The sequence below is a fragment of the Callithrix jacchus genome, chromosome 14 (assembly GCF_049354715.1).
Source record: "Callithrix jacchus isolate 240 chromosome 14, calJac240_pri, whole genome shotgun sequence".
Taxonomy (NCBI): domain Eukaryota; kingdom Metazoa; phylum Chordata; class Mammalia; order Primates; family Cebidae; genus Callithrix; species Callithrix jacchus.
In genome coordinates, this window is record NC_133515.1 from 64,058,121 (window position 1) to 64,084,631 (window position 26,511).

The 26,511-nt window shown below is 37.1% G+C and overlaps 1 protein-coding gene across 43 annotated transcripts in view; it reads left to right on the plus strand.

Moving 5' to 3' along the window:
* NRXN1 (neurexin 1) overlaps positions 1–26,511 on the plus strand; it is a 1,160,645-nt gene that overhangs the window by 426,046 nt on the left and 708,088 nt on the right. For 17 of the 43 annotated variants that reach the window (XM_078349361.1, XM_078349363.1, XM_078349383.1 and 14 more), the window contains 3 exons: positions 429–730; positions 2,806–2,850; positions 3,862–4,023. In XM_078349361.1, the coding sequence (XP_078205487.1) occupies positions 429–730; positions 2,806–2,850; positions 3,862–4,023 (509 nt within the window). The remainder of the gene's footprint in view (positions 1–428; positions 731–2,805; positions 2,851–3,861; positions 4,024–26,511) is intronic. The other 26 variants (XM_078349371.1, XM_078349377.1, XM_078349381.1 and 23 more) reach the window with 2 other exon arrangements.

The following is a 26,511-nucleotide window of genomic DNA, read 5'->3' on the forward strand; positions in this document are numbered from 1 at the left end:
ACATAAATGTCTCTCTGAAAATAAAAATAATGGCTCAGTTGGATGGAGAGAATGTTGAAAACATCTTGGAATCCACTGTTGTCAGCAGAGTGGAACCATCCAATATGCATTTATGGTACCTGATTCATGCCCTGGAGACATCACAGAGCTACTTTCTCTGATCAGAGCTCTTGCAGTGATACTGAAAAATTAATTGAATTTTCAAGAATGTCAGCTTTAGCTACTGCAGTTGATGTTCCAATAGTTGAGGAGATTTACTAAAAATATACTGCCACCTACTGTACTGTTTGTCTGAGACAGCGTTCATGTCATGAAATCTAATTAAGAAGGGTTAATTTGGGGGGTGATTAGCTATTGTTTCTGTTAAGATGTGCTAATTTGCATAGTGTATTTATTTACTTATGTATGTATCATCTGTTTTCCTCCAGGAAAAGAAGAATATATTGCCACGTTCAAGGGATCTGAATACTTCTGCTACGACTTGTCTCAAAACCCCATTCAAAGCAGCAGTGATGAAATAACTCTGTCCTTTAAAACCCTTCAGAGGAATGGACTGATGCTTCACACTGGGAAATCGGCTGATTATGTCAATCTTGCCCTGAAAAATGGAGCTGTCTCTCTGGTCATTAATTTGGGATCAGGGGCCTTTGAAGCACTAGTGGAGCCTGTGAATGGAAAGTTTAATGATAATGCCTGGCATGATGTGAAAGTCACCAGGAATCTGCGTCAGGTAACAGCGCAGTGGATAAGAGAGTAACTGGCTTTGTTTCTTGCTACAGCTGTATGTGTGGTACTTGAAAACTCTAACAACATGATACAGGGCTCCTCAGAGTCACTTGCAAATTAGCTTTTTCTTTTGAGATGAATCTTCCTGCCATACTTGAGCAGGGGCATATCTAGAAAGTTCGGGGGGCCCAAAGTCTATTTTGATACAGGGACATATGAAAATTTCTAAGAGGGCTGCAAGGATATCCCTGAGACCTGCCCTTCCTGTGATGTGTGTGATTTTGTTGTGTTTTTGGCTTTTTGTTTGTTTGATTTTAAATTATAGTTTTCATGGTGATCATTTGGAAGCATGCACATTGGGGTCATTAAATCACAGTTCCTTTTTTGTAGTAAAAAAAAAAAACAAAAATAGTATGTGTGATTTGGGATTGTATCAATCTCTACTCCCTCCTCCTCCCACCCCCAAAATGGGGACAAGAAAAGTCCCTGAGGGGAAAAATGACTTTGGGGGTTACATAGTTCCTGAAGGGTCTGTTTTTAAGGATATTTTTATTTTTAGCATAGATCCTTTAAGTTAAACCCCAAATGACTCTGAAAAGGGCAGTTCATCCTCCAGGTGCCCATTTCTACTTGCTTCTAGAAAAAAAAAAGTCTTTCAAGATGCTATATACTAGGAAAATATCAACTATTTACTAAATCTATGGGTCCACATATACTGTATGTTTTTAACGGAGACATATGATTACAGTATATATATGGATGAAAATGAATAGACTGTCCTTTTATATTCAACATTATAAGTTTTGGGTATTATGTGAAACTTTACATTACAATGTATCATTTTGTTAAGTGTTGACAGTGACTAATTTTTTGCCGTACATGCTGATCTCAAACTAATATCCTTAACATATTTGTTGTTTCTCTGAACAGTTGCAGAATGACCGGATTGTCTCTGGTTTTCCTTTACCAAAACAGCCCTTTCTTTCAGAGCTGTTAACTGTCTAACCTTTTCTTTCACACTTCTGAAAAGTTTAAACTATCAGAGCTAGAGAAACAAAAAGGAGCTTTAGGAGTGTAGATTTAGTCTAGCTAAAGCAGACAAGTAAAACTGAAAGATTCTTGAGAACCCCAGACCTTCCAGATGCTTCCTTGACATAGGAGGGGCCCTGCATGCTTCCAGCTGCCTTGGGAGAGGGTTGGCCACCATCAGTATAGCTGTAGACCATGGGTTTCCTATAAGTCTGTCTCTTTGGTTTTCTTTTCTTTTCTTTTTTTTTTTTTCTCTCAGATACGCACCAAGAGACTGGAGGCTCATTTGAGAGAAGCAAAGAAGGAAGGGTGGGGGCTTGAGGAGTCCACTTTCTAGATTTGCCTTTGCTCAGGTTACAAACCAAACTGCGAATTGGTAGCTCAAAGGAAACTGTAGTTATACAGCCGGGGTGCATGTGCAGCAGGACAGATTAAACACAAATCCATTCTACTCATTCTGTGTGTCAGGATCTTTGCTTTGTTTCATTGCAGTAAACTGTGACCCTAAAGTCCATCAATATGACCGAAGGAAGTTTTGAAGTTGAGGAGGAGTCCTTGTATGCTGTAAAATGGAGTAGCAGGGCAATGCCAACTGATTCCTACTAATTTCCTGGGGTTTGGGTGGGCCAGGGTGGAGGAGGGGTCAAGTATGGGCATAGGGCTGCAATGGTCAGCTGAAAAGCTTTAGGCCTTTGAATCCCTTTTAGACTTTTCCAATGTCTCTCAGATGTACTCAGGAAGACAAAGGGAACATTGCCATGTGTCTGTTTCTGTCTGGTAGCAAGTTATGAACAATAATGGCAGGAAAAATATTACCTCTGTGGAGGCCTACCTGTTAGTCTGCTTTTTTCTTGTAAAATTTTTTTGCCCTTTTTCTATGTTACTAACATGCTTAATAACTAACATGTCATTCATGGAATGTTTCATTCTACTAACCGTTACCTGAATCAAAAAATGTACTAACATGGTAGAGACCATCATATTTTTTAAGTAACGATCGTTATTCTGTTCACAGTTTTTAATTTCCTTTCTCCCCCCTTCTCCACAAAGCACTCAGGCATTGGACACGCTATGGTAAACAAACTACATTGTTCGGTAGATATCATTCTAATTGTTTCTTATTTTGGGTTTGCCGTGTGTTTTCTTTCTTTCTTTTAACTGTAGACATCATTAACAAAAGAGGAACTGCGGTTGGTACTCTTCTGCTTACTTTGACCTCCTCCTTTTCATCTGTTGTTGACCTTCTTATTTTTTACCTGTTCCTGTCAACTTCTGTTTTCCAACTCACCTGTAGGGGCATCGTTAACGTTTCGAACGTTTTGCATCCAGCTGTGGTTAACACGGGATAAGACAAAATGGTGGCTGGCCCGAGTGACCGCAGGCTCAGCCAGTCTCTAACCATTCATGATGCATGGCATGGAAACTTGATTTGGGAATGCTGGAGATGCCACACCCACTCATCTTTACGTCATCACAAAGCAGTCGTTTTTATTTGTTTCCTTTGATTCTCCCTGTTTTCTTTCTTTCCTTTTCTGAACTGTACTGTACCTCCTGCATGTGCACATCGGCGTGTGCGGCTTCTACTGGTTGTTTTGCCTTTTCTCCCCCTTTGGCATGGACTTAGGCACTTGCATGCTGAACAATTGCTGCTCAATAGTGCCAGTAGTGATGTTGCTGGAAACAGCTTGAGCCTTTTATGTTAACAAGGTGCACGTTGTGATTAGTGAATAACAGACAACTAAACTTTACTAATATGTACACCAGCAAAACTAACCTAGGAAGCATTTTACTAACACCATTTTTGTGTCTGCTCAATAACTTTTGAGTTGCAGTAGGGATGATGCTGACACTAGTTCAATAATCAGTTAACTCTCTAACTAGTTTAGATCTCATAGGGCTAGTTGAATAGATTCTAAGAATAAACCTCAAACAGACATGAAAATGGGTTCCGTCATAGGTCTAAAAGCAAAAACCAAACAGAAAAAAAAAAGCAAAACAAAAAAATAAATAAATAAAACCAAACCAAAACACAAAACAGGCATATCCCAGGATTATAGTATCTAGGTCTGAGTATAGCGTGTCCTTTCCCTGTGCTTTGTTATCTAGGTGACAATATCAGTGGATGGGATTCTTACTACAACGGGCTACACGCAAGAAGATTATACCATGCTGGGGTCTGATGACTTTTTCTATGTTGGAGGCAGTCCCAGCACAGCCGACCTTCCAGGGTCACCAGTCAGTAACAACTTTATGGGCTGTCTCAAAGAGGTAAATATCGTTGTCATCAGAATCTTTCCTAATTCATGATCTCATCATTTCAGATCCAGACTGAAAGCGCCTTTGCTGCAGACCTGATGTTTCCAGAGTCAAATGGCACAACTTTAAATTCAATATTCTACTGTTGTTTATGTAGGACTAGGGGTGGGGAGACAGCTCGTAGATCATTATAAAGGAATTAGGTTCCTCTTCCTTACTAGTCTGTAAGTAATTTACATTTGAGATTTGTGTGGACAGTTGATATTGAGCTATAAAAGAAAGTCAAACAAAAAGAGATATTGGGTCTAAGGTTAAGATAAATGATTTCCTTATTTCTACCTAAATGCCATAGGTGTTTTATATACAGTGATTACTTTTTTGAGTATTAAGAGAAAAAAATAAGAAAAATTTAAGCTATAGGAGAAGGAACAACTATGTAATTCAAAACAAAACAAAAACGAAATAAGTCTGTTGAATGAAATAATTTTGTTCCCCTATTTTCAACATGTTCTGGAGGAAGTAAAACTGTTTCATTTGTCATCTGCTGAGTTTACTTGATATTTTTCTGAGCAAAATCATCAAACTAAATGAAATCAATAATTTCATTCCTCATTCTCAGCTGTAATTGTCTACTGAAACATTGTATAAAATTGGAATTTACTGGAGTCTGGGGAGAGAAAGATCAAGAAGTTCCTGAATTTCAAGTTTTAATGAATATTATCCATAAAAGCAGCCTTTAAAAAAATTCATTCAGACACAGTCTAATTTTCTGTAGCTACTGGAACCAGCGGTTCCTCTTACATTTTATGGCTACAATTTAATGGTGCCCATTTCTAAAATTCAAAGTTAAATAACTGAATTTACTAACAGCCATAGATGTTGGTAAGCAGTGATGTACTTTGATTTATTCCAAAGAAAATAATTTAATCATATAAACTTGATTCAGGTAAGCGTTAGGGAAAAACATGCTACTGAATTATCCTTCCCTGTCTTCTCTGTACATGAACATACTGGTTGATTCATGGTCCAGTATGTGGATGTATATAGAATATTCCTAAGGGAGATTTACAAATGAAATAGTTTTAACATAAGAAGGTACAGTTCTGAAAGCCAAACCTTGCCTTTGTAGTAGGAGTGATACATTGCCTTTTGGAAAGTTACTTTTACTGGTTACAAATATGTAGTATGATCCAGGTCTGTGTTAAGCTCTGTAGAGGATAATAATCTAATAGTAATATTCTTATAGTACAAATATTTCCAGAGCTGTCATTTAGTGCAATTCTAAGAGCTTTACAGGAATGCTCACAATATAGGCATTTTATTGTCCGCATGTTTCAGACGAAGAAACTGGAGTTTGAAGCAGGTAAGTTTCTTGAGGACAGTGACACAATTAACAAGCATTAAAGTCTAAAGGTTACTCGAGGAAGTCTGAAGTCTGATTTCAGTGTCTTTTGTGCTTTTAACTACCATAGTTAAGAGTTCCGTTGCAAGAGAAATGTTTGCTAAGGTTCCTAAAAGATTGTAGAAACTCTCAAATTTGTTACAAACTAAAACAACATTTATGAATGTGTAATAGACTGTGAGGAATGAAGTATTAAATTAACACCATTATCGGATTTCAAAAGAGGGTGAAATGAGAGTTTTAGAAGACAAGAAGAGAAACACAGAAGAGTCAGACAGAATGTGAGCATCTCAAACAGTGACTAATTTAGACATGCAGGGATAAAGAAAGTGTGTCAGGTATGGTAAAAGAATGATTCAATTTAATTAGAAGATTTCTGAAACTCCATTCTAGGGAGGGAAAGTGGAGGGCAGAGCCACATCCCCAATCACCCATACCAACCTCCTCATTTTCACTGTGAACCGGACCAACTATAATCTTCCCTATGTCCTGCTTTATATAGAGAAGGGTAATCCTGCTTAGATTGGAAAAAGGAAGGGGAATTGAGGGATCTTTAGCAGAAATGGGAATCTAACTAAAGAACTCCTTTGGGCAACCTGCAAAAAAAAAAAAGGAAAAAAAAAGACGAGGATTTCTGTAGTGAATCCCTGAGTTCAACTGAGACACATAATCTTCTGATAATTCTGCATGAATGAGGGAGTTTTTTTGTGTGTATAAACTGCAGTTAATTGTCTTAATCTGAAATGACAGTTTTAAATTAAACTGTGCTTCATATTAGTATCTCTAATGCTTATTTATGAATCCATATACCTTAGTATTCTTATTAATCTTTTAACCCCAGTACCAAAAAATAAGTCAGGTGGTCTTCCAAGTGACATGTTAGTTCACAGCTGGTAAGTTCATAAAAGGAGTATTCATTCATGCTGTTGTCACTATAGGGTTCGGATACAATTCACACTTCTTTATTGATTGGACACTTGTCACCTCTGTCTTTCACATCTGGTATATGTTTTTGAAGAAATGTGGTCAGTTTTTTCTTGACTTGTGTAATCTTTTTTATTGTATTTCTTTGGACATACTAGAGTTTGGAAGGATATAGCCGCAATTAGTCTATAAAGCAAAACATACCTCACTTAGAAGAGCTTTTTATTTTTTTATTTTTGATAGAGGAAGTCTTGCTCTGTTGCCCAGGCTGGAGTGCAGTGGCATGATCTCGATTCACTGCAACCTCTGCCTCCTGGGTTCAAGTGCTTCTCCTGCCTCAGCTTCCCAAGTAGCTGGGACTCCAGGAGCACACCACCACAACCAGCAAATTTTGTATTGTTAGTAGTGTCAGGGTTTCACTATATGTTGGGCAAGCTGGTCTCGAACTCCTAAACTCAAGTGATCTGCCCATTTAGGCCTCCCAGAGTTCTGGGTGTGGTGGGTCACGCCTGTAATCCTAGCACTTTGGAGGGCTTTGTAATTGTTCGTCGTTTCCATCTGTGTCTGAACCATTATCTGTTTAGAAGGCACTGCTTTTCTTACTTCTGAAATGAAGTAGTGACAAAGTATCATGGATTTTGCATTAAATCATCTTATTTCAAATAGGTCAGTTTTGAGGAGTACTGAAAAGAGAGGAATATACCCATGTTCATTCTCACAGAATTTCTCTTAACTGTAAAGTCCATGTAAATTTTTCTGAATTCTAGCTTGGACTTCCTGGCCTATAGCACACTGCATGTGTAAACCCTTAATTATGACTTCATGTATTGGCTCATAACATTTATATTTTCAGTCTAGTATGTAACCATCTTAGCATAGCCAGTCATGGAGATTTTAATAACATATTGTCTGAAGTCATGGCAGAAATTTTGGAGTGTTAGAATGGAGAGGACCCTGGAAATCATTTTCTAAGTTCAACCTCCTTCTTTTGGGGAAACAGACCTAGAGAAGTTACCTGACCAAGAGTAATGAGGGGGTCCAGCAGGATTAAAATACAGAAACCTATGAAGGGAAATACAATATTTAAATGGTCTGCTCTATTTCATTGTAAGCAATGGCACTCCAAGTATAAAAATAACACTCTCACAGATTCTTATTCTTTAAGAATACGAATATTCTTTATTCTTTAAAGATTAAAGAAAAAAAGGAAATTACTCCACATATTGAAACAACCTATAATCTCATATGTATTAGAAGCAACATGGGTCTTTCCCTACATGGCATTTAATAATGCCTCTTTGAAATGAGACTTTGTTTGCACACAGAATAACTAACCCTCAATAGGGAAGTTACTTTGGTGTGTGTGATTATCAAATTTCAAAGTAAAATAAGATTAGTTCAAAATAACTTTGTAAAACCTAACCTGAACTTCATATGGTGCTTCGTTTAAAATCACAAGAAATATTGAATGGCCAGGGATTCAAATAGAGATCAAAGTAGTTTTTTAAAAATAATTTATATTTTTATCACAAGTAAATCAAAAAGTCTGGGAAAATATGTGAACTCACTGAAAAATGACTCACAGGGTTAAATTTGAAAAAAAAAAATTAAAGAAAAACTGTAAATAGTAAATTGCCATTATTGACAGTTCATACCAATGAATTCTTAGAGGACAATAGGTCTTTAAAAATATTCTTTTTTAAATCTGATTTTTGCAAAAGCAACACTATGTTTTGACAGAAATACTTGTTTATATTCTCCACACTTTTTCTTTTTTTTTTTGAGAGGGAGTTTCGCTATTGTTACCCAGGCTGGAGTGCAATAGTGCAATCTCGGCTCACCGCAACCTCCGCCTCCCGGGTTTAGGCAATTCTCCTGCCTCAGCCTCCCAAGTAGCTGGGATTACAGGCACGCACCACCATGCCCAGCTAAATTTTGTATTTTTAGTAGAGATGGGGTTTCACCTTGTTGACCAGGATGGTCTCGATCTCTTGACCTCGTGATCCACCTGCCTCAGCCTCCCAAAGTGCTGGGATTATAGGCCTGAGCCACTGCACCCGGCCTCCGCATTTTTATAACACTGGGTAAAAGCTGAAATATATGTTGCTTAGGAATTTCTGATCATTTTATACTTAATTAAAATTTCTAACAAGCAGTTTTTAGTGACTGCTACAAAAGGAGAGGGGGTCGGAAGACCTTGCAGAAGGAGAAATCATGGTGTCTGAGATGCTCTGACTCCATTTAAGAACATCTTGCCCATTACCTTGGAAAGCATTTTCCTGTAGAAAATTCTCACAGTTAATTCCTCAGGTGCTCACTAGATATGTTTTAAGAATCTTTACAGATAGATGAAAATCTCACTAGTATGTATGTCTTTGTATCTGAATATTTTCATCAGAAGTGTTTCTTTTTTTTTCTTTTTTTGGAAAGGAAAAAAAAAGGAGTGAAGGAGAGGAAGAAAAAGAGAGAGAGAGAACAGAAATGTTGCTTTAGTCTAAAAAATGGGTATTATAATGGCCAAGCAATATTTTATTTAAACCTATGAGTAGGTGTGATGTGGTATTGACAATAATGTATATTTTGTGTATTTAAAGTGGAGAGCTCTATAAATATTTATTAAGTTTACTTGTTCTGGATCTGAGTTCGAGTCCTGGATATCCTTATTAATTTTCTGTCTCATGGAGTCTAAGTCTCTATGTATCTGGGTGTTAGGATCGTTAGCTCTTATTGTTGCATTGATCCTTTTACCACTCTATCTTTCTTGCTTTAAAATCTATTTTATCAGATGCAAGAATTGCAACTCCTGCTTTTTATTTATTTATTTATTTAATTTGGTTGGTAAATCTTTCTCCATTTCTTTGTTTTGAGTCTTTGTGTATCCTTGCATGTGAAATGGGTCTGGATGTAGCATACAGTCGGGTTTTGGCTGTATCTTTTGATTGGGGGATTTAGTCGATTTAAATTTAGGATTACTGCCAATTGATGTTAACTGGCTGTTTTATCCATTCATTGATGTAAATTCTTCTTTATGTTGATGCTTTTTACTTTTTGGTATATTTTTAGAAAGGCTAATACTGGTTGTTTCTTTCTATGTGTAATGCTTCTTTCAGAAGCTCTTGTAAAGCAGGCCTGGTGGTAATAAAATCTCTGAGTGCTTGCTTGTTCATAAAAGATTTTATTTTTCCTTCAGTTGTGAAGCTTAGTTTGGCTGGATGTGAAATTCTGGGCTGAAAGTTCTGTTCTTTAAGGATGTTGAATATTGGCCCCCACTCTCTTCTGGCTTGTAGGGTTTCTGCTGAGAGATCTGCTGTAAGTCTGATAGGCTTCCCTTTGTGGGTAACCTGACCTTTCTCTCTGGCTGCCCTTAGTATTTTCTCCTTCGTTTCAACCCTGGTGAATCTAACGATTATGTGCCTTGGGGTTGCTCTTCTTGAGGAATATCTTTGTGGTGTTCTCTGTATTACCTGGGGTTGAATATTGTCCTGCTTTGCTAGGTTAGGAAAATTTTCCTGGATAATATCCTGAAGAATATTTTCCAGCTTGGAATCATTCTCTCCGTCACATTCAGGTACACCTATCAAAGGTAAATTAGGTCTTTTCACATAGTCCCACACTTCTTGGAGACTTTGCTCATTCCTTTTTATCCTTTTTTCTCTAATCTTGTCTTCTCGTTTTATTTCATTAAGTAGGTCTTCGACCTCTGATATCCTTTCTTCTGCTTGATCAATTTGAGTGTTTAAACCTGTGCATACTTCTCGGCGTTCCCATATTGTATTCTTCAGTTCCATTAATTCACTTATATTCCTCTCTAAATTGTCTATTCTCATTAGGATTTCGTCAAACCTTTTTTCAAAGTTCTTGGTTTCTTTATATTGGGCTACAACTTGTTCTTTTAACTCACAGAAGTTTCTTATTATCCATCTTCTGAAGCCTGATTCTGTTAATGGGATGCACTCGTTCTCCATCAAGCCTTGTTCCCTTGTTGATGAGGAACTGTGATCCTCTTTAGAGGGAGAGGCATTCTGATTTTGAGTATTCTCAGCCTTTTTACACTGGTTTCTTCCCATCATTGTAAATTTATCCACCTGTCGCCTTTGTAATTACCAACTTTCAAATTAGGTCTCTGAGTAGACGTCCAAGTTGTTAATTCCCAGGGCCGAAATATGAGCAACCCACTGCGCCGGCCAAAGCAGCGGTATTAAAACTGATGGTGCTTTTCTGCCCAGGAATCTCCAGTCTGGCTTCCTTCTTGAGTCTGTAATAGGCGACTCTGCCTTCCCGGAGCTCCAAACGTCGGTCAGAAGGGGAACCAGTCCCGTTTACTCTGCACCAAGAGCTGCTGCACCAAGGTACCGCAAAACTGCTGCGCCAGCCACAAGAGTCGCGCTGGCGACCCATGGGGCTCCTCCACTGGGAATCTTCTGCTCCATGAGCGACAAAAATTTATCTGAAAGTGTGGCGTCCTCTCATTCTCTGCGCTTTCACTGGGAGCTGCTATCCCGAGATGTTAGCCATCAGCCATCTTGGATCATTCTCCACAAGTGTTTCTGTAGTCATTGGCCTATCAGGAAGGGTCATGGTGCTCCCTCATTAATGTTCTGCTCCTGAGATTATTATGCATTTCTTGGTCTCTTTGTGCCCCCCAAAATGCTCTGAAACACCTATTTCCCTCCTGCAGAGTGAACATTATTTAACATAGTTTGTTAGTAAGGAAATGAAACTGAAGATGTAGGAAAGGACTGTGTGTTGAATACAATGACCCAGAATCCTTTATCTGAAGTTTGTGTTTAGTCCTATGTACCCGATGGAATTTTTACAATCACACTGCCTGCGTGAGGTAACTTAGAAGACTGCCGATAAAAACTGCTGGGATTAAGCCTAAGGAAGTATTCTAGAGAGGGAGAGAAAAAAAAAAAAAGAATGAGTGAAATGCTAAGGGGAATTAAGTCCCTACTGAAAATTTCATCAACCTAATTAGATCGACTCAGCCTCTAATTACACTTAGAAACATTTATTACCACAAATCTGAAAGATGCTTTTGAGTTAGATGAGGTTTGGAAAATACCCTGTCTTATATAAGCATTGGAAAAAAACTGATAGATTCCTAAATGAAATCTGTGTGGTCTCCTCTGCCATGTGAAGTGCGTGCATGTACCAGCACCAGTGCTGGGAAAGAGATGAAATATGTCCTTCCTGCAAATGCTCCTTAATCCCTATCTTTCTCCTTTTGGACAACAGAGAATTTTAGAAAGTTTTGAAGCCTTTTCAATTCATGCCCTTCTATGGTTGATCATGCCCATCAAATTTGGGTCCTCAAGTGTCTTTCTTGTTCTTATTTCCCTCTTTGCTCAGAGAGGAATAGAGTATCTGTCATTTACATATAAGAACAAAAGCTCATGGTGGAATTTGCTTTATGGGTTATTTTTCCAGTTATGAAATAAAAGGCTTTGGTACCTGGTGGATAAATTAATCTAGCAGGAATTTTGAGGAAAGAGAGATCTTCAGTGACATCTGGAGATCATGCCAGATGAGAGAAGGGACACAACTTTAGTTGGTAGAGAACTCCTCATATGGACCCCTAAGTCACGATTGAACAATTTATTCACAGTTTTTTATTTCCTCTAGACTTTTTGTTGAGGTCCCTGACTTACTGCCTCAATTCTCTTATGATTTTGTCAAGGTCCATATACTGGTTGGTAGCATTTTACAATTTACTTACATCGACCTTCCCACATGCCTCATCACTCAGTCTTTAGGGAAGAGTGTTACTTTTTGCTTTCCCACTCACTTTTTCCTAAATATTTTCTGTACAGATCCACATGTTTTTATTTACCACATCATAATATAACTATGGGTAATACTACCTTGATGGTATGTGGTAATACATCTTTACTTGTATGAATCATTTTAAGATAGGTTTTGCTAATGCTCACAGGATTAATAGTCTATAAGAAAATACAAATGAATTCCCTTAACTCAAGAACTCATGCATTGGCCAGGCTGATACACAGCAGATGCTCAGTTTTTGACCAGTGGACTGACTGTGGCTACAGGCTAACTTTCATCTGAAAAGTGTTTTGTGTAGGATCAGTATTTACTATACAGGATGTCATTTTTGTTGTGTCAGCTGGAATGGGCTGACTCACAGAATCACCATTTTCTAGTAATAAATCATGCCAGATGAGAGAAGGTAGTATATATTAATATATTAATATAATATTTAATTTAAATATATAACTATAATTAATATAACTACTATTAATATTAATAGTATATATTAATATATTAATATAAATAGTATGTATTTGGTCCTAGTGCTCTGGCTCTTCTGTTCTGTACAGCCTAGTGAGCACTACAGATGATGCCTAGGGGCTGAATGACGATTTTCTAGCTGCTCTGTGCTGCCTTCCTAGTGGCAGGGTCTTGTTTTGGTGACTCAGATAATGTCTGGTTTGGCCCCTTTAGAATAGGCAAATGGGCTTAGTGTTTTCTACAGAAGTTCAGGTATAGAAAGAACATTTCTTTCTACCTGATTTAAAACATGGAAGATGATAGTTTTGTTTTTAAAACCTCAACAAGAAAACTAGATGGAGTTTGTGGAAATGTCAAAGGCTTTGACAAATTCTTAAGTGTCATTATCCTGATTTATTATAGGCCCAGCCTAGTTTCTTCTAGATCTTGAAAATATTGAAATGTATTTTAATCCTTCAACTGTTATAGTGTCAGCACTTAAATGCAAACAGAGGTTGATAACCCTTGCCTCCTTTCAAGTGTAGAATAGCAGACTGCAGAAATCCTCCTGTCCTTTTAAAAGTGTTCCCAATAACCCACACAGGGTAATAATAATCATTCCCATATGTAAATGAGGCCTCTTAAGACCTCAGCAGAACATGTGGCTGTGAGTGCCATCCCTGAGCTGACACTCCTGTAGTAGAGAACCTTACCTGCATCACATTGTTGGAACAAACTCCCATGGCATAAACGCTGTAGTCCTTCAGTATGCCTATGATTGTACTAGACATATACAAATGGACATGAAAAGTAAGAGCTATTGCTCAAAGGTCCAAGGAGTCAGCATAGTCCAGAGCAAGAATAATAATAATATATTAAGCATTTTTTATTTCTCATAAAATTTCTGCACCATCCAGTGAGTTACTCAAGAGGCAGGTGGCTGGGGGCATCAGGAGCACAATAAAACAAAAAGTTTTCCAAAAAAAAATCCATGAAACTGTGTGAAATAATTTGATATTTGGTGTTTTATACCTATCAGTAAGGGAGTAATGGAAGAAAAAAAAACAAATATAAGTTTTTGGTGGATTTTTGGTATTTTGTCTTTACTACTCCTTTTTTTGAATACATTATAATTATTATATTGCAGAGAGGGATGCACCACCAGTTTTTCAGTGCTTCTTAATTGCATAGGTAATACACTAAGCATGAAAATAGGCACATATGAATAGGATCCCTGTTTGACAAAAGAAGACATGGAGAGTGTAGTAACAGGAGAAGTGATGTAACTGACCTAGGGGGAAATAGTAAGTATACAAGGCCAGGCTCCTACCCAAATAATCTGACAGCAGAAATTTTGCCTCTAACAGCCATTCTGTATTGCTCCCATGTCATATTATAATCTCACTTTGCTTCTCATTCTCAGTGTTTTTATAAAGATAAAATTAGACGAAAGGAGCTTCGTAGGAAACTTTATGGGAAAGAAAACAGAAAAATGCAGCCTAGATTGCTGAGATGTCAGAGAAAAGAAGATCTGAGGGGGAGGAGAAGCAGCAGGAAATATTTCTCAGATGCCCAGTTAGTTATATATGAGCTTTCAGTGGAACCTCTCCCACTCCCCAGGTCTAATTGGTCTGGAGTGGTTACCTCTATGAGTGAGCCTATTCCCTACTCTCGCAGCCTGCACACTTTTCCTCCTCTAAAGGCAAACTAAGATAACAATGTTTGCTATTATTTTCTAAACTGTGTAGCCACAAACAAGAATGAACAGAAAAACATTTGGAAGTACTTTCTAGATTTTTATAAAGTATTAGCTCTATACATTCCTAAGAGTATGTTCACTTCGGTGCATTGTAGTCGTAGAGGCAAGGGAAAAAAGCAATTGGGGCAGAAACCGGGCACCTTGCCATAGACACTCCTCTTCGAGATTGGATTCAGGGAGTCCCATCTGCTCAGGTCCCCAAGGAATTGGAACCCAGCTCTTCAGTTCAGAAAGCATCTGGTGAGTTCTTGTCTGGAATTCAGCCTTTCAAACATAGCAACTTTCCTTCCAGGGGACCCACAGATTTTTATTTCCCGTCATTTTCAGCACATGCCCCATAGCCTGGAACAGTATCAGTGGTTGGCATAATGAATTGTAGTGCTTTCAAATATCAAACCGGCATAGCGTGGTCTGGCAGGGGGTTCAGTGACATTTTAATTCTGAGGACTTGATACATTTTATAGAATATGACATTTTTCAGCCCAGTAAAAAGCAGCAATGAACAATGTCTGAGACTAAACATTTTCTCCTGATTTCAGCACCTACCAGAGCATCTTGTTTAAATTGCTCCATTTACTTATGCATTAACACTTGCATGTGCCCATTAAGTTAATCAACATGAAAAATATCTAGTGTGGGCAGGGTGTGATGGCTCATGCCCGTAATCCCAGCACTGCAGGAGGCCGGCCGAGTTGGGTGGATGCTTGAAGTCAGGAGTTAGACACCAGCCTGGCAAACATGGGGAAATCTCGTCTCTAGTAAAAATACAAAAAATTAGCCAGACGGGCTCACTTGAACTCAGGAAGCAGAGGTTGTAATAAACTGAGATCATGCCATCACACTTCAGGGTGAGCGACAGAGTGAAATTCTGTCTCACACACAAAAATTATATGTATATATAAGTGTGTGTGTGTGTGTGTGTATATATAACCATGTTCTAGTAATAAACATAGTGTATATTTGGGCTAAGTGGCTATTCTGTTCTGTACAGATATATATAATATATATATATATATATATGACTGGAGCACATAAACGAGTAAGATAATACATTCAGGAATCAGGAGAGAAAGTTGGACAAAGGAATTTAGAATTATATTACAAGCTTCCTAAGTGAGGTATGAAAAATTCCTCTAACAATACGGCAGAATCTGTAATTAACTTTGCAGAGGAAATTAGTAATAATTTCAAAAAGAAGGTAATAAAATAATCTGAGTTTGTCTCTCTTTGCTCAGCTGTATACTGGGCATAGGAAAGATAAAATAAGATGAAGGATCAGAAAACACATTGAAAAGAAAAAGAAAAAAAGCTTCACATAAATGTAAGTTTGTTACTTAACTTTGAGCCATATATTTTTTTAAAATCTAAAATTCATCCAAACAAAATGAATATTTTGGAGTTTCTCTTAATTTCTATTATGAGATGATATACTCTTGTCTTTAGATCTTTGGATCAAATTCCTTATGTTTGGAAGAAAATTATTTCTCTATATGATAATTGGTATCTTTTTTTTTCAGGAAAATCACTATTGAAACACATTTAAAACAAATTAATTGTTTTAAAATGAAAATCATACTCTATCATTCAGAAGCATGTGATTTTGAATAACAGGAAAATGAGATTTTTATCTTTGTGGAGTAAATATTCTGTGCACAGAAAAATTGGTGACTGAGTGTTCAGTTTAGTTTTCTATACAGTAAATGACTATGGACTGCGTACCAGACTCTCTGTGGAGTCCTAAGGACATACGATAATTAGGTTGACATAGGTCATTTAATCATGGTCATACTAAGTGAATTGCCCTTGAAATACAGACATATTTTTGTTAACCTAAGCTCACAGTTTGTGTTTCTAAATTTGAATCATATAGGAATAGCAATAACTTGTTATAGATAACTTATCACATTAAATTAGTTAAGAGGAATCGCTTTAGAATCAGACTGTCCTGGATTCCAATCCTGACTTCCTTAAACCTGGCAGTTGTATGACCTGGGATAAGTTAGTTGAGGTTTTTGTGCTTTAATTTCGTTCCCCTCTAAATAATTAAGTGAAACTATGTAATTGAAGTTCTCAAAGTAGTGCCTGGTATATTGTAATATCTCAATCAAGTATAAACTTTATTAATACTCTGTTAATATAGTGAGGATTAGCTACAACTGTATTGACAACAGGAGCTGCTCATGAACTTATGGCTTATGCAGTCACATGGGACCCCACACATAGAAGGATCCTGCTCTTCATTTAATATCTTCTTATTGTCATCTTGAAATTCTTAATAACTTTTGAACAGGGGGCTTCTCATTTTCATTTTACAATGACCCCTACAAATATGATAATTGTCCGGGTTACAGATGAATTTATGAGATTTTATACACATTGTCTCATTTTAAAAGTTGTTTAACTGTCCTAAGAGCTTGGTGAGAAAATTGAATTAAGTTGGAGACCACAAATTATATATAATATTATCAGAGCCACATCCCTAATATGTGAAAGAAATCAGAAGGAAACCTCTATTATTGACTCTAAGCCTAGGGTGTTTTTCCATTTTGCTATCCTAAATTATGGCATCCACCATCTTATGTATCAAAAATTGGTAAAGATAATTAAGAAACTTAAAATTTTTAGAAAAATATGGAGTACCTTGCTAAGGGACCGAATTGGGAATAGCTTAATTTTTATAGTTTAAATACAAGTAATTATATTAGTCTTTAAGAATGTTATCATTGTCATCATCAGATTTCATTTCACATTACTTTTCAGAAGCAATTAGTCTTCCCTGCCTGTGTTCACTACTTGTAAACCACGCAGAGTCTCAGATGTGAATCGGAAATGTATGTTTGTAAGAATAAATTGGCCTTATTCCGTAACATTTTCTTCCCTAAGGTCTCCAGGCTGAAAGGTATGATCATCAAGGATTGAAACCATTCTTTCATTAACATTACCCTTAGTTATTTAATAACAAGTGTATATAAAACTACATAGAAGATATAGGAACAGTTTCTAAACAAGGATGTGCAAATAAAAGCTATAGTTTTTACATAGTTTAAAAGGAAATAAAAGCCCACGAACAACTCATGGCATACCTAGGGTTTTACTGAACGAGCTGTGGTCTGTGAACCAGCAGCATGTGCATCACCTAGGAACTTGTGAAAGATGAAAAGACCCATCTCCCTTCCCATGATCTGAAAAAGTCTACATTTTAATAAAATCCCTCAGTGATTTCATATACATATTAAAGCTTGAGAATCACTGAGCTACAGCGCGTCAACCACCATATTGTACTGACATCACTGACAATATTGGTGGACAAGTATTTTAGTTATCACCAAACACTGCCAATTAACCTAAATCAGGGTACACCTCAATTGCAACTCAAATCCAGATTTGAGAAATAATAAATGTAAAACTACAGATTTGTAGCTCAGTAGTGACTCTGAGGCTTACAGCTAGAGTCTCAGAACCTCAGTGTCAAGATCCCACAGAAGCTCTCATTTCCCTCCAGGCCTCAGGTGGGCTTGGCCTTTTTTCTGGAGATGGAAGTCAGGATCTTCTCATCTGATTGCACTGAGGCCAGATGAGCCATGAGGACCTTTGTGGGGATAACCCCCTAACAATCCAAATTAGGAGCAGCAGCTTCAGTCATGGAATGACATGTATTGACTATACAAGTAATAAGCTTTTGATTCTGAAATAGCTGGACCTAAGCCCATGACCCTTAAAGTAAAATGCCCATGTGTTTTAATATCAATTTAAAACTAGGTCTCCTATATTTTTATTTGGTTTTCAGAGCAAAAGTCTTTCACTTGCCAAAATGCAGAAAATCACTGTGCGCAGGTTTACTTGGGTTAATTTTTGTTACTGTACAGAAATATCTTTATGCTGACTTCTGTATATATTTATTTGTTAAGCCAGGTTCATACAGGATTATTTTACTTTACTACAGTTTGCTAACTTGTGTATTTATTTCCATTTGACGACTTTTAATATAGTGGCTTATGCCCTAAACGAAGTAAACTTTCTTCTGTGTAAATTGGACAGTTGGGGATTTGCGGAATTAAGGAACCATTTAGGGAAATGCTGCTTCTGCAACATGAATTTGTGAAGAGCCCCTTAGAGGCACCCATGAAGTACAGCACGTCTCTAAACTGAAGCACACCTGGTTTGAAATTTTTCTGGTTACTGGATGAACAAAGGGATGCCTTTAACTGACACAAATGGAAATATCATTATTCCCAGGAGGCATGTGAGTTTATGCTTACATCACATTTATAAAAAGACAACTTTGAAGTGAGGTGGCTGCAGGCTTTGCAGAGAAGGAGGTGTCCCAGACTCTCACATTTTCTTTAGGACATCAGAATTTTATGGCATTTTATGTCTTTTCACACTATCTTCTCCTAAGCCCAGTTTGTATTTAGAGGCTATTTGTTCCTGGAAATACATATTCAAACTAAATTAGGCTTCGTTAAATGACAATAACACTGAAAATACCATCACCGCCCTTGCTGTCCACCCAGAAAAATGCAACATTTTTTCCCTTCACTTGCAATGTTAATAAAGTCTTTCCTTCTGTCTTTGAAATACACATAACAGGCAAAGCAATTAAATGTCAAGTGGAATACTTACAAGTGTAGATTAGCCACAAAGGAAGAATTTTGCATTTATAGTAGTTTTTCTTTAAGTAGTTCTTCTGATCCTCAAATTATAACTATCTCTTCTTTTTTTTCAGTTCTAAAATTTTATTATTCTGTATTTTTCAATCTTACTGAGAGGGAAGAACTGACTGGAAAATTAATGGGTGGCTTGGGAAAAGGTAACTATGTTGTCTGGCCAAATGAATATACTCTAATGTATGAAAGAAGTTTTATTTTGTTATTATTATTATTATGGTAAGAACAGCTCACATAGGATTTACTTGTTTAGCAAATTTTTTAATGTACAATACGATATTGTTATGTATAGGTACAATGTTATACATCAGATATCTAGAATTTATTATTTTTGCATAATGAAATTTTATAATTATTGATTGACAGTTTCCCATTTCTCCCTTCCCATAGCCCCTGGCAACCACAATTCTATTATTTGCTTCTATGATGTAGACTGTTTTAGATACTTCTTATAAGTGGAATCATGCAGTATTTACACTTGTGTGTCTGGCTTGTTCACTTGGTGTAATGTCCTCAGGTTCATCCTTATTGACATATATTGCAGAATTTCCTTTTTTTTTTAAATGGAGTCTTGCTCTGTCGGCCAGGCTGGAGTGCAGTGGCGCTATCACAGCTCACTGCAACCTCCACCTCCCGGCTTTGGGTGATTCTCCTGCCTCAGCCTGTTGGGTAGCTGGGATTATACGCTCATGGCCCCATCCCTGGCTAATTTTTGTAGATGGGATTTTGCCATGTTGGCCAGGCTGGTCGTGAACTCCCGACTTCAAGCGATCTGCTTCCCTCGACCTCCCAAAGTGCTCAGATTACAAGCATGAGCCACCGCTCTTGGCTGAGTTTCTTCTTTTTTAAGGCTGAATAATATTCCCTTGGATGTATACCACATTTTAAAAAATCCATTCATCCATCTATGGACATTTAGGTTGTATGCTCATCTTGGCTACTGTGAGGAGTGCTACAGTGATCACAGGAGTACAAATATCTCTTAAAAATTCTGACTTCACTTCTTTTAGCTAAATATTCATAAGTGGGATTGCTGTATCATATAATAATTTTATTTTTATTTTCTTGAGGAACCTCCATACTGTTTTCCGGAGCAGCTGCACCATTTTGCATCCTCACTAACAGTGTACACAGGTTTCAGTTTATTCTCATCCTCACCAACAGTTCTTGGTTTTTCTTTTTTGTCTTGTTTAATAGCCAGGCAACAGGCATGAGGTGATATCTCATTGTAGTTTTAATTTGCGTTTCTCTGGTGATTATTGATGTTGGGTATCTTTTTACAGACTTGTTGGCCCTTTGTATTTCTTCTTTGAAGAAATGTTTATTCAAGTCCTTAGTCCATTTTTAATTTGGTTATTATTATTATTGCTTTGAAGTTTCTACTGGAGAATAGGGCAACCCCTCCAAATGTGTTTACTTATTCAACAAGTCCTCACTGAGGGCCAGCAGTGTCTTAAGCCCTGACTAGATGCTGGATTTACAAAGATGGATAATTCACATTGCCTTGGCCAGATTCCAAAGACTTGCAATAATGAAAATGAATTACAATGTCTTTAATTCAATAATAAAATGTGTTCAATGACCACAACAAAATTGGCAGTGATATAGATGCTAAGTAAGGATAGAAACAGGATTAAGACATGGTACAGGAGAGATAAACACATAAGCAATTAGATGTATCTGCTTTTTCGTCTCACCTTTGAATCATCTGTATCATAGCATTTATTGCTACTATAGTGTAATTGTACCAATATTTGATCAACCAGGGTTTCCCAAGTAGATGAAGCCCTAAAGCCCTTAGACATGTGTTGTATGTAATAGTGCTAGTTATGTCTCCTCCTTGGGAGAATTGAGGAAATAGTTACTCAAATAACTTTCTATTTTCTGTGTTTCAGATGAGGATTTGGGTTGAGAAAAGCTGGGTAGTAATTTTTGTGATGGGAGAGGTTGTGACTTTAGTTTCTTTAATGGTATAACTTGGGGCACAGTAGGTGTTCTATAACCTTTGTGTAGGTTCATTGTAATTACATTCAAATGAAACAGGTTCTATAATAGGGATTTATGCTACATTCTGTGGCAACACCATGTAGGGAGGGTGTCTCGCCATGAGTGAGAAATATCTAGAAAAAGGCTTTCCCAAGGAGGTCACTAACGTTTGAGAAAAGTAATATGGCACTCAGTGAAAACTAGTATGTCACCATGTGAACAAAGATATAAGAGTTAAGACAGGAAAAGTTGGAGAAAGGTGCAGGTATAAAATAATAAATATATTTTGGGGTCATATCTGGAGGTAGTGTAGCTGGAGAAAAGATGCTTGGGGAAAGTGGTGAATATTGTGCTGGATGGAAGTTTGGAAAAAATGATATTGAAATGGATAAAGTAATGACAGGATGTCACTGCTGCGAGAAAGGAATTGGATTTTACTCTGTAGGTCAGTGGGTTAAACTTTTGTGCATAAGCATCATCTGAGAGCGTATTAAACTGCAGCTTTATGTCCCCCTCACTTCTGATTCAACAGCAGGCCTGCATTTTTTTTTTTTTTTTTGAGACGGAGTTTTGCTTTTGTTACCCAGGCTGGAGTGTAATGGCGCGATCTCGGCTCACTGCAACCTCTGCCTCCTGGGTTTAGGCAATTCTCCTGCCTCAGTCTCCTGAGTAGCTGGGATTACAGGCACACGCCACCGTGCCCAGCTAATTTTTTGTATTTTTAGTAGAGATGGGGTTTCACCATGTTGAACAGGATGGTCTTAATCTCTTGACCTCGTGATCCACCCGCCTCGGCCTCCCAAAGTGCTGGGATTACAGGCGTGAGCCACTGTGCCCGGCCCGGGCCTGCATTTTTAACAGAAATATAAGGTGATACAGAAGCAAATAATGTAAGTGAAACAACTTCAGTCTAACCAAGGCTGCTGTTTGTTATTTGCAGCCATGAAGACTTCTAGAAAGATCTGCATAGGATCAGCATTGTATAGAAATAAGGATGAAAAGAGCTTAAGCCTCCACGTAAATATACTGAAACAGATCAAGTGGGAGATACAGTGTAGAGATTCTTCAAAGGTACAATCAAGATGACTTTGTACAGTTTTGGAGAAAGAAGAATGAAAAAATACAAACACAAACAAAATCTACATATTTCTACCCAAAACAAGGCAATCAAACCAGATATTATGCTCCAGATTAAAGTGAAAAGGAGTGGGGAGCTTAAGTGGTGGGAAGCATGAAGAAACTAAGAAAATGGCTTCATGGGATGCAGCTTTTAATTATTGAGACTGCACAGTTATCAAAGTTGACCAGTCTATGTGAAGTGTAACCCATTGCATTTTAGTCAACCTGTATGAGCACTAGGGTTTTCATCTTTCAAGTGAAAAAATTAAACTTTGTATATTTTAAGGTCCCTCTCTAAAATAAGATTTAAGTTCTGTGGTTGTAAACCCAGACAACATATTTTTATATAAAGTTGTCTTACTGAAAAGTCATCTAAGCAAAGAGATCCCAACATACCACACTAAGTGACCTTAATTATTCTCAAAAGATAATGGAGAGAAAAATTTCTACCACTACCTTCTCCGTGATCAAAAGCAAAATAACAAACAAAATTCCCTTCAAATTTACGAAGAAAGTGTGCAGAAACAGATTCCTATCTGCCTGCTTAGTTTTTTTTCTTCCTTTTTTCCCCCTTAAGTAAAGTTGAGCCAAGGATCCAAGAATCAGATTATCAAGAGGCAGCACAAGATGTAAAAGTCTGTCTCTGCCGAGGTCCCCACAGCCTTTCTGAGCTAGCCAACAGCTTTGATGCTAGAGCTCAGCATCCTTATTAAGTTTTACAGGTTGCCATCAAACAGCTTCACTGCTTTAAACCTGAATCTGGTCCCATAGTCCAGTCATAGGGTATGTGATCAAAACACATGATGTCTTTAAAAATTGAAAATACTAGCTATGGATCCACTGCTTCATGCTTCTCTGCATTCTAGCAAAGATACACGGATCTGCTCTGCATGCAGTTGCCTCATAGTCAATTTTTAAATAATGATTTGATTCTGTGAGGGGTATGGTGGTTGTGAACAGGTGAGAGATCTCTGCCAGAGAATAGATTTTAAGAATGATTATCATTAGGCAATGGTTTCAAGGAGCATTTTTAACTGAAAACTCTTGGCAAGGACCAGGAAATACCAGGAGCAGACTACATCTTCTGTTCTAACTCTGCTGGTCCCAGGGCTAGAGTCCATTAAAGAATACAAATCAAAGAGTGAGAAGCCATCCTTGTACTCAGTCCTATGATCACACATGCTAAGCAAGCAGTGTGTAAGTGTGGAAGGACACTAAAATGTCAGTGGAAGAGATGGGTGAGATTCAAAACATGCTTTCTTTTCTGGGTCAGTAGTCTGTTTCGTTCTTGGCCAGAATCCATGTTCCCTTTTCGTCTATGAAGAATAGAAAGTATATCTGAGCCATCAGGTATTTTAAAAGAAAGGAAGTGCAGAAGGGAGCAAGCCGGGCAGAAAAGTAGAGAAAAGAAGGAAGGAAGGAAGAAGGAAGGAAGGAGAAAGGAAGGAAGGAGGAAGGAAGGAGGCTTCCTTTTGATAATCATCTTTCTTGATGGAAAAATAATGTATGAAATTGAAAAATAAGAGCAATTTTTGGAAAGTGAATGATAATTCAGGAGAAGAAATTCTGAACAGTGAAGAGATCTTTAAAGATAAACAAAACTGAAACTTAAATATAGGAAATCTCTATGAAGCTTAAGAGAAAAAAAAAATAAACAGAAATGAAAGTTAGAGACAATTAGCTTTCAGGAGAATTTTGAGGGAGGCCAAAATCTTTTCCAAGGCTATATCAGGAACAAGATCCCCAACCTCCTTTTTCCCATTTCTCAGCCTGGACAGTCATATTTTTTGTTTTGTTTTGGTCCTGATTTCCCATATACAATATAGTCCATGTGTGCTATCTGTATTTTTCTGTGCCACATAGTTATGAATTTTCCAACTCTTATTGAAGTCCTATGGATTCCATTAAATCTTAGCCATTTAGATTTTCAGTCTTTTGTAAAAGGCCTTGAAATTTTAAAGAGAAAAAAGCAATGAGATTATTTAGTCTTATTTAAAATGAAGAGATAACTGAAGGGACATGTTTTACCCTCACTTTTAATTATTCATAAACTGGGTAGTGTGATTCTTCTAGTTATAATTCTCTCCATTAGCTTCTGTATATTTCTTTCTGAGCTCCATGTAGACAGTGAACATTACAGATATCAAATATGTGACAGTTCTGTTTGATAACACCTGGTTTGTGTCTCATTAACCCTTGAAACAAAACTGCCTCAGAATAAGGAAGGAGCAGACCTATCTTATGCAATAGTACATTTTAATGATACTTAAATATAGTCCAGTCTATGATGTGTATGGCAGACATGGCAAATCCTTCGGGTCAACTCTATACAAGGTTAAGAAAGTCCACTTAAAACAGGTCTTAATGCACAACAGCACTGTGGGAAAAACTTACAAATACATCAGGTTAATTTCAAATTTCAGATTCTTCTCGCCATTCTATCTATCCATTGTTTGCCAACTGTAAACATTTTGGACATTTTTGACCAACTGACTTTCTTATAATTACATTGTAGAAGTCACTATCATAATTATTGAGAGTTATTTGAATAATCATTTGAGATAACTCAAATGAATGGCATAATTCATCGGAATTTCTGTTGTTTTTGGTAGCATCCTGAAAAACAGGTATCTAGCATGCATGTCAAACCAAGTAGCATACTATTTGAAGAAGAGATTCCAGAGTTAAATTCTCAAAACCCCCGTTTGGATATTTTGAAGACTGCTTTCAGTCTGATGAATGCTAAAACATATGGGATCTTCACAGCACTCTGTTTTAATTTACTTATTTTTTTCACAGGTAGTCATGTTTTCCATAAGCTTAAAATGTTAACCCTAGAAAAAACATAAAGCAGTATATGTCATACTGTTTAGGGAAATAAGCCCTGTAGTTAGATAGGTGAAGAAATTATGACACAGTGAGATTAAGCGACTCTTCCAAATTATTTTCTTTTTTGCCAAGATGTCTCATCAGTCAGGTATCCTTGATGAATTTAATAAGATCTTCAACTTAACAAAATGATAACCATATTGGTAGAAGCATCTACAACATAACCTAATACTTCTTTTTTCATTTGTTTTTATTCACAGAAAAACTTAGAATGCGAAAGGCATTTTCCCATTGCTAGTTTTCTAAATGTCAGAATCCTTCATGTCATTTTCTCTTTTCCTAGTCTTACCAGAGCTTTAATGATCTTATGATTCTACCAGCATATCTCAAATTAACCTTGACTTTCTTGTCTGTCATCATGTAACTAAAAAGTTCTTCAAGTGGTTTTGGAGAAATGTCATTCTTTAGTTATTTCTCTAAAAACTTTACCTCTAAGTAAAGTCATGAGCTGTTCCAGGATCCATAAGGTAGGTCTTTACATCTATTACTGTTTCTTACCCCCAAAAGCAAGTCTTGGCTGGGTGCAGTGGCTCATGCCTGTAATTCCAGCACTTTGGAAGGCCAAGGCAGGCAGATCATTTGAGGTCAGGAATTCGAGACCAGCCTGGCTTACCTAGTGAAATCCCGTCTCTACTAAAATACAAAAATTAGCCAGTGTGGTGGCATGTGCCTGTAATCCCAGCTACTCGGGAAGCTGAGTCAGGAGAATCAGTTGAACCCGGGAGGTGGAGGTTGCAGTCAGCCAAGATGGCCTGGGTGACGAAGTGAGAGTTCATCTCAAAAAAAGAAAAGGCAATTTTTCTCTCTGATTTTTTTTTTTTTAATTTTCAGCTGTGACCAAACTTTACAAGTTATAATATATACCTCTCCCTGGAAGGATGTAACTATACTTGTCATAGAACTCTAATTAATTAAGAAATTATACTACATTATGTGCATCCTTATTCTTTGAGAAAAGAGTAAGTTGACCTCAGGCTTTTATGTTTAGGTTTTCAATGACATTCTGCATTTGAACAGCTTTTCTTGCTTTTGGATTCAGACGTATCTATCTCTTTTAAAATATTATTTTTTTCCTCATTTTATCTAGAACTTGGGTAATTTAATATAGAATTAATTTCTAATATAAGCAATTAATTTTCTTTTCACCATTTGGTTTTGTATTCCCCATTTTCTGATATGCCATTCTGCTTTTCTTCAATTGTGTTATAGTTAAGATAACTAAAATCTGTCCCATCGACTGACAAAACAATTATTCCACCTTTGTACCTTGTTTAAAATGCATTAAGTTTCTATCTGCAACTGGGATTATAATGCATATTTTAGCTTCTTATAGGAAACATCCATCCATTTCTGATGATTTCTTTTTATCAAGTGCAACCGCTTCAACCTCAATTAACCAGACAAATTTTCTGATCATGTATTCCTTATTCTGATAAGAAAGCTGTTGCTTGGTTTCTGGGTTAGTGACTTATACAATTTTCAGTGAAGCATGTTTCCCTTGAATTGTTTCTGTTTCTCAGTTC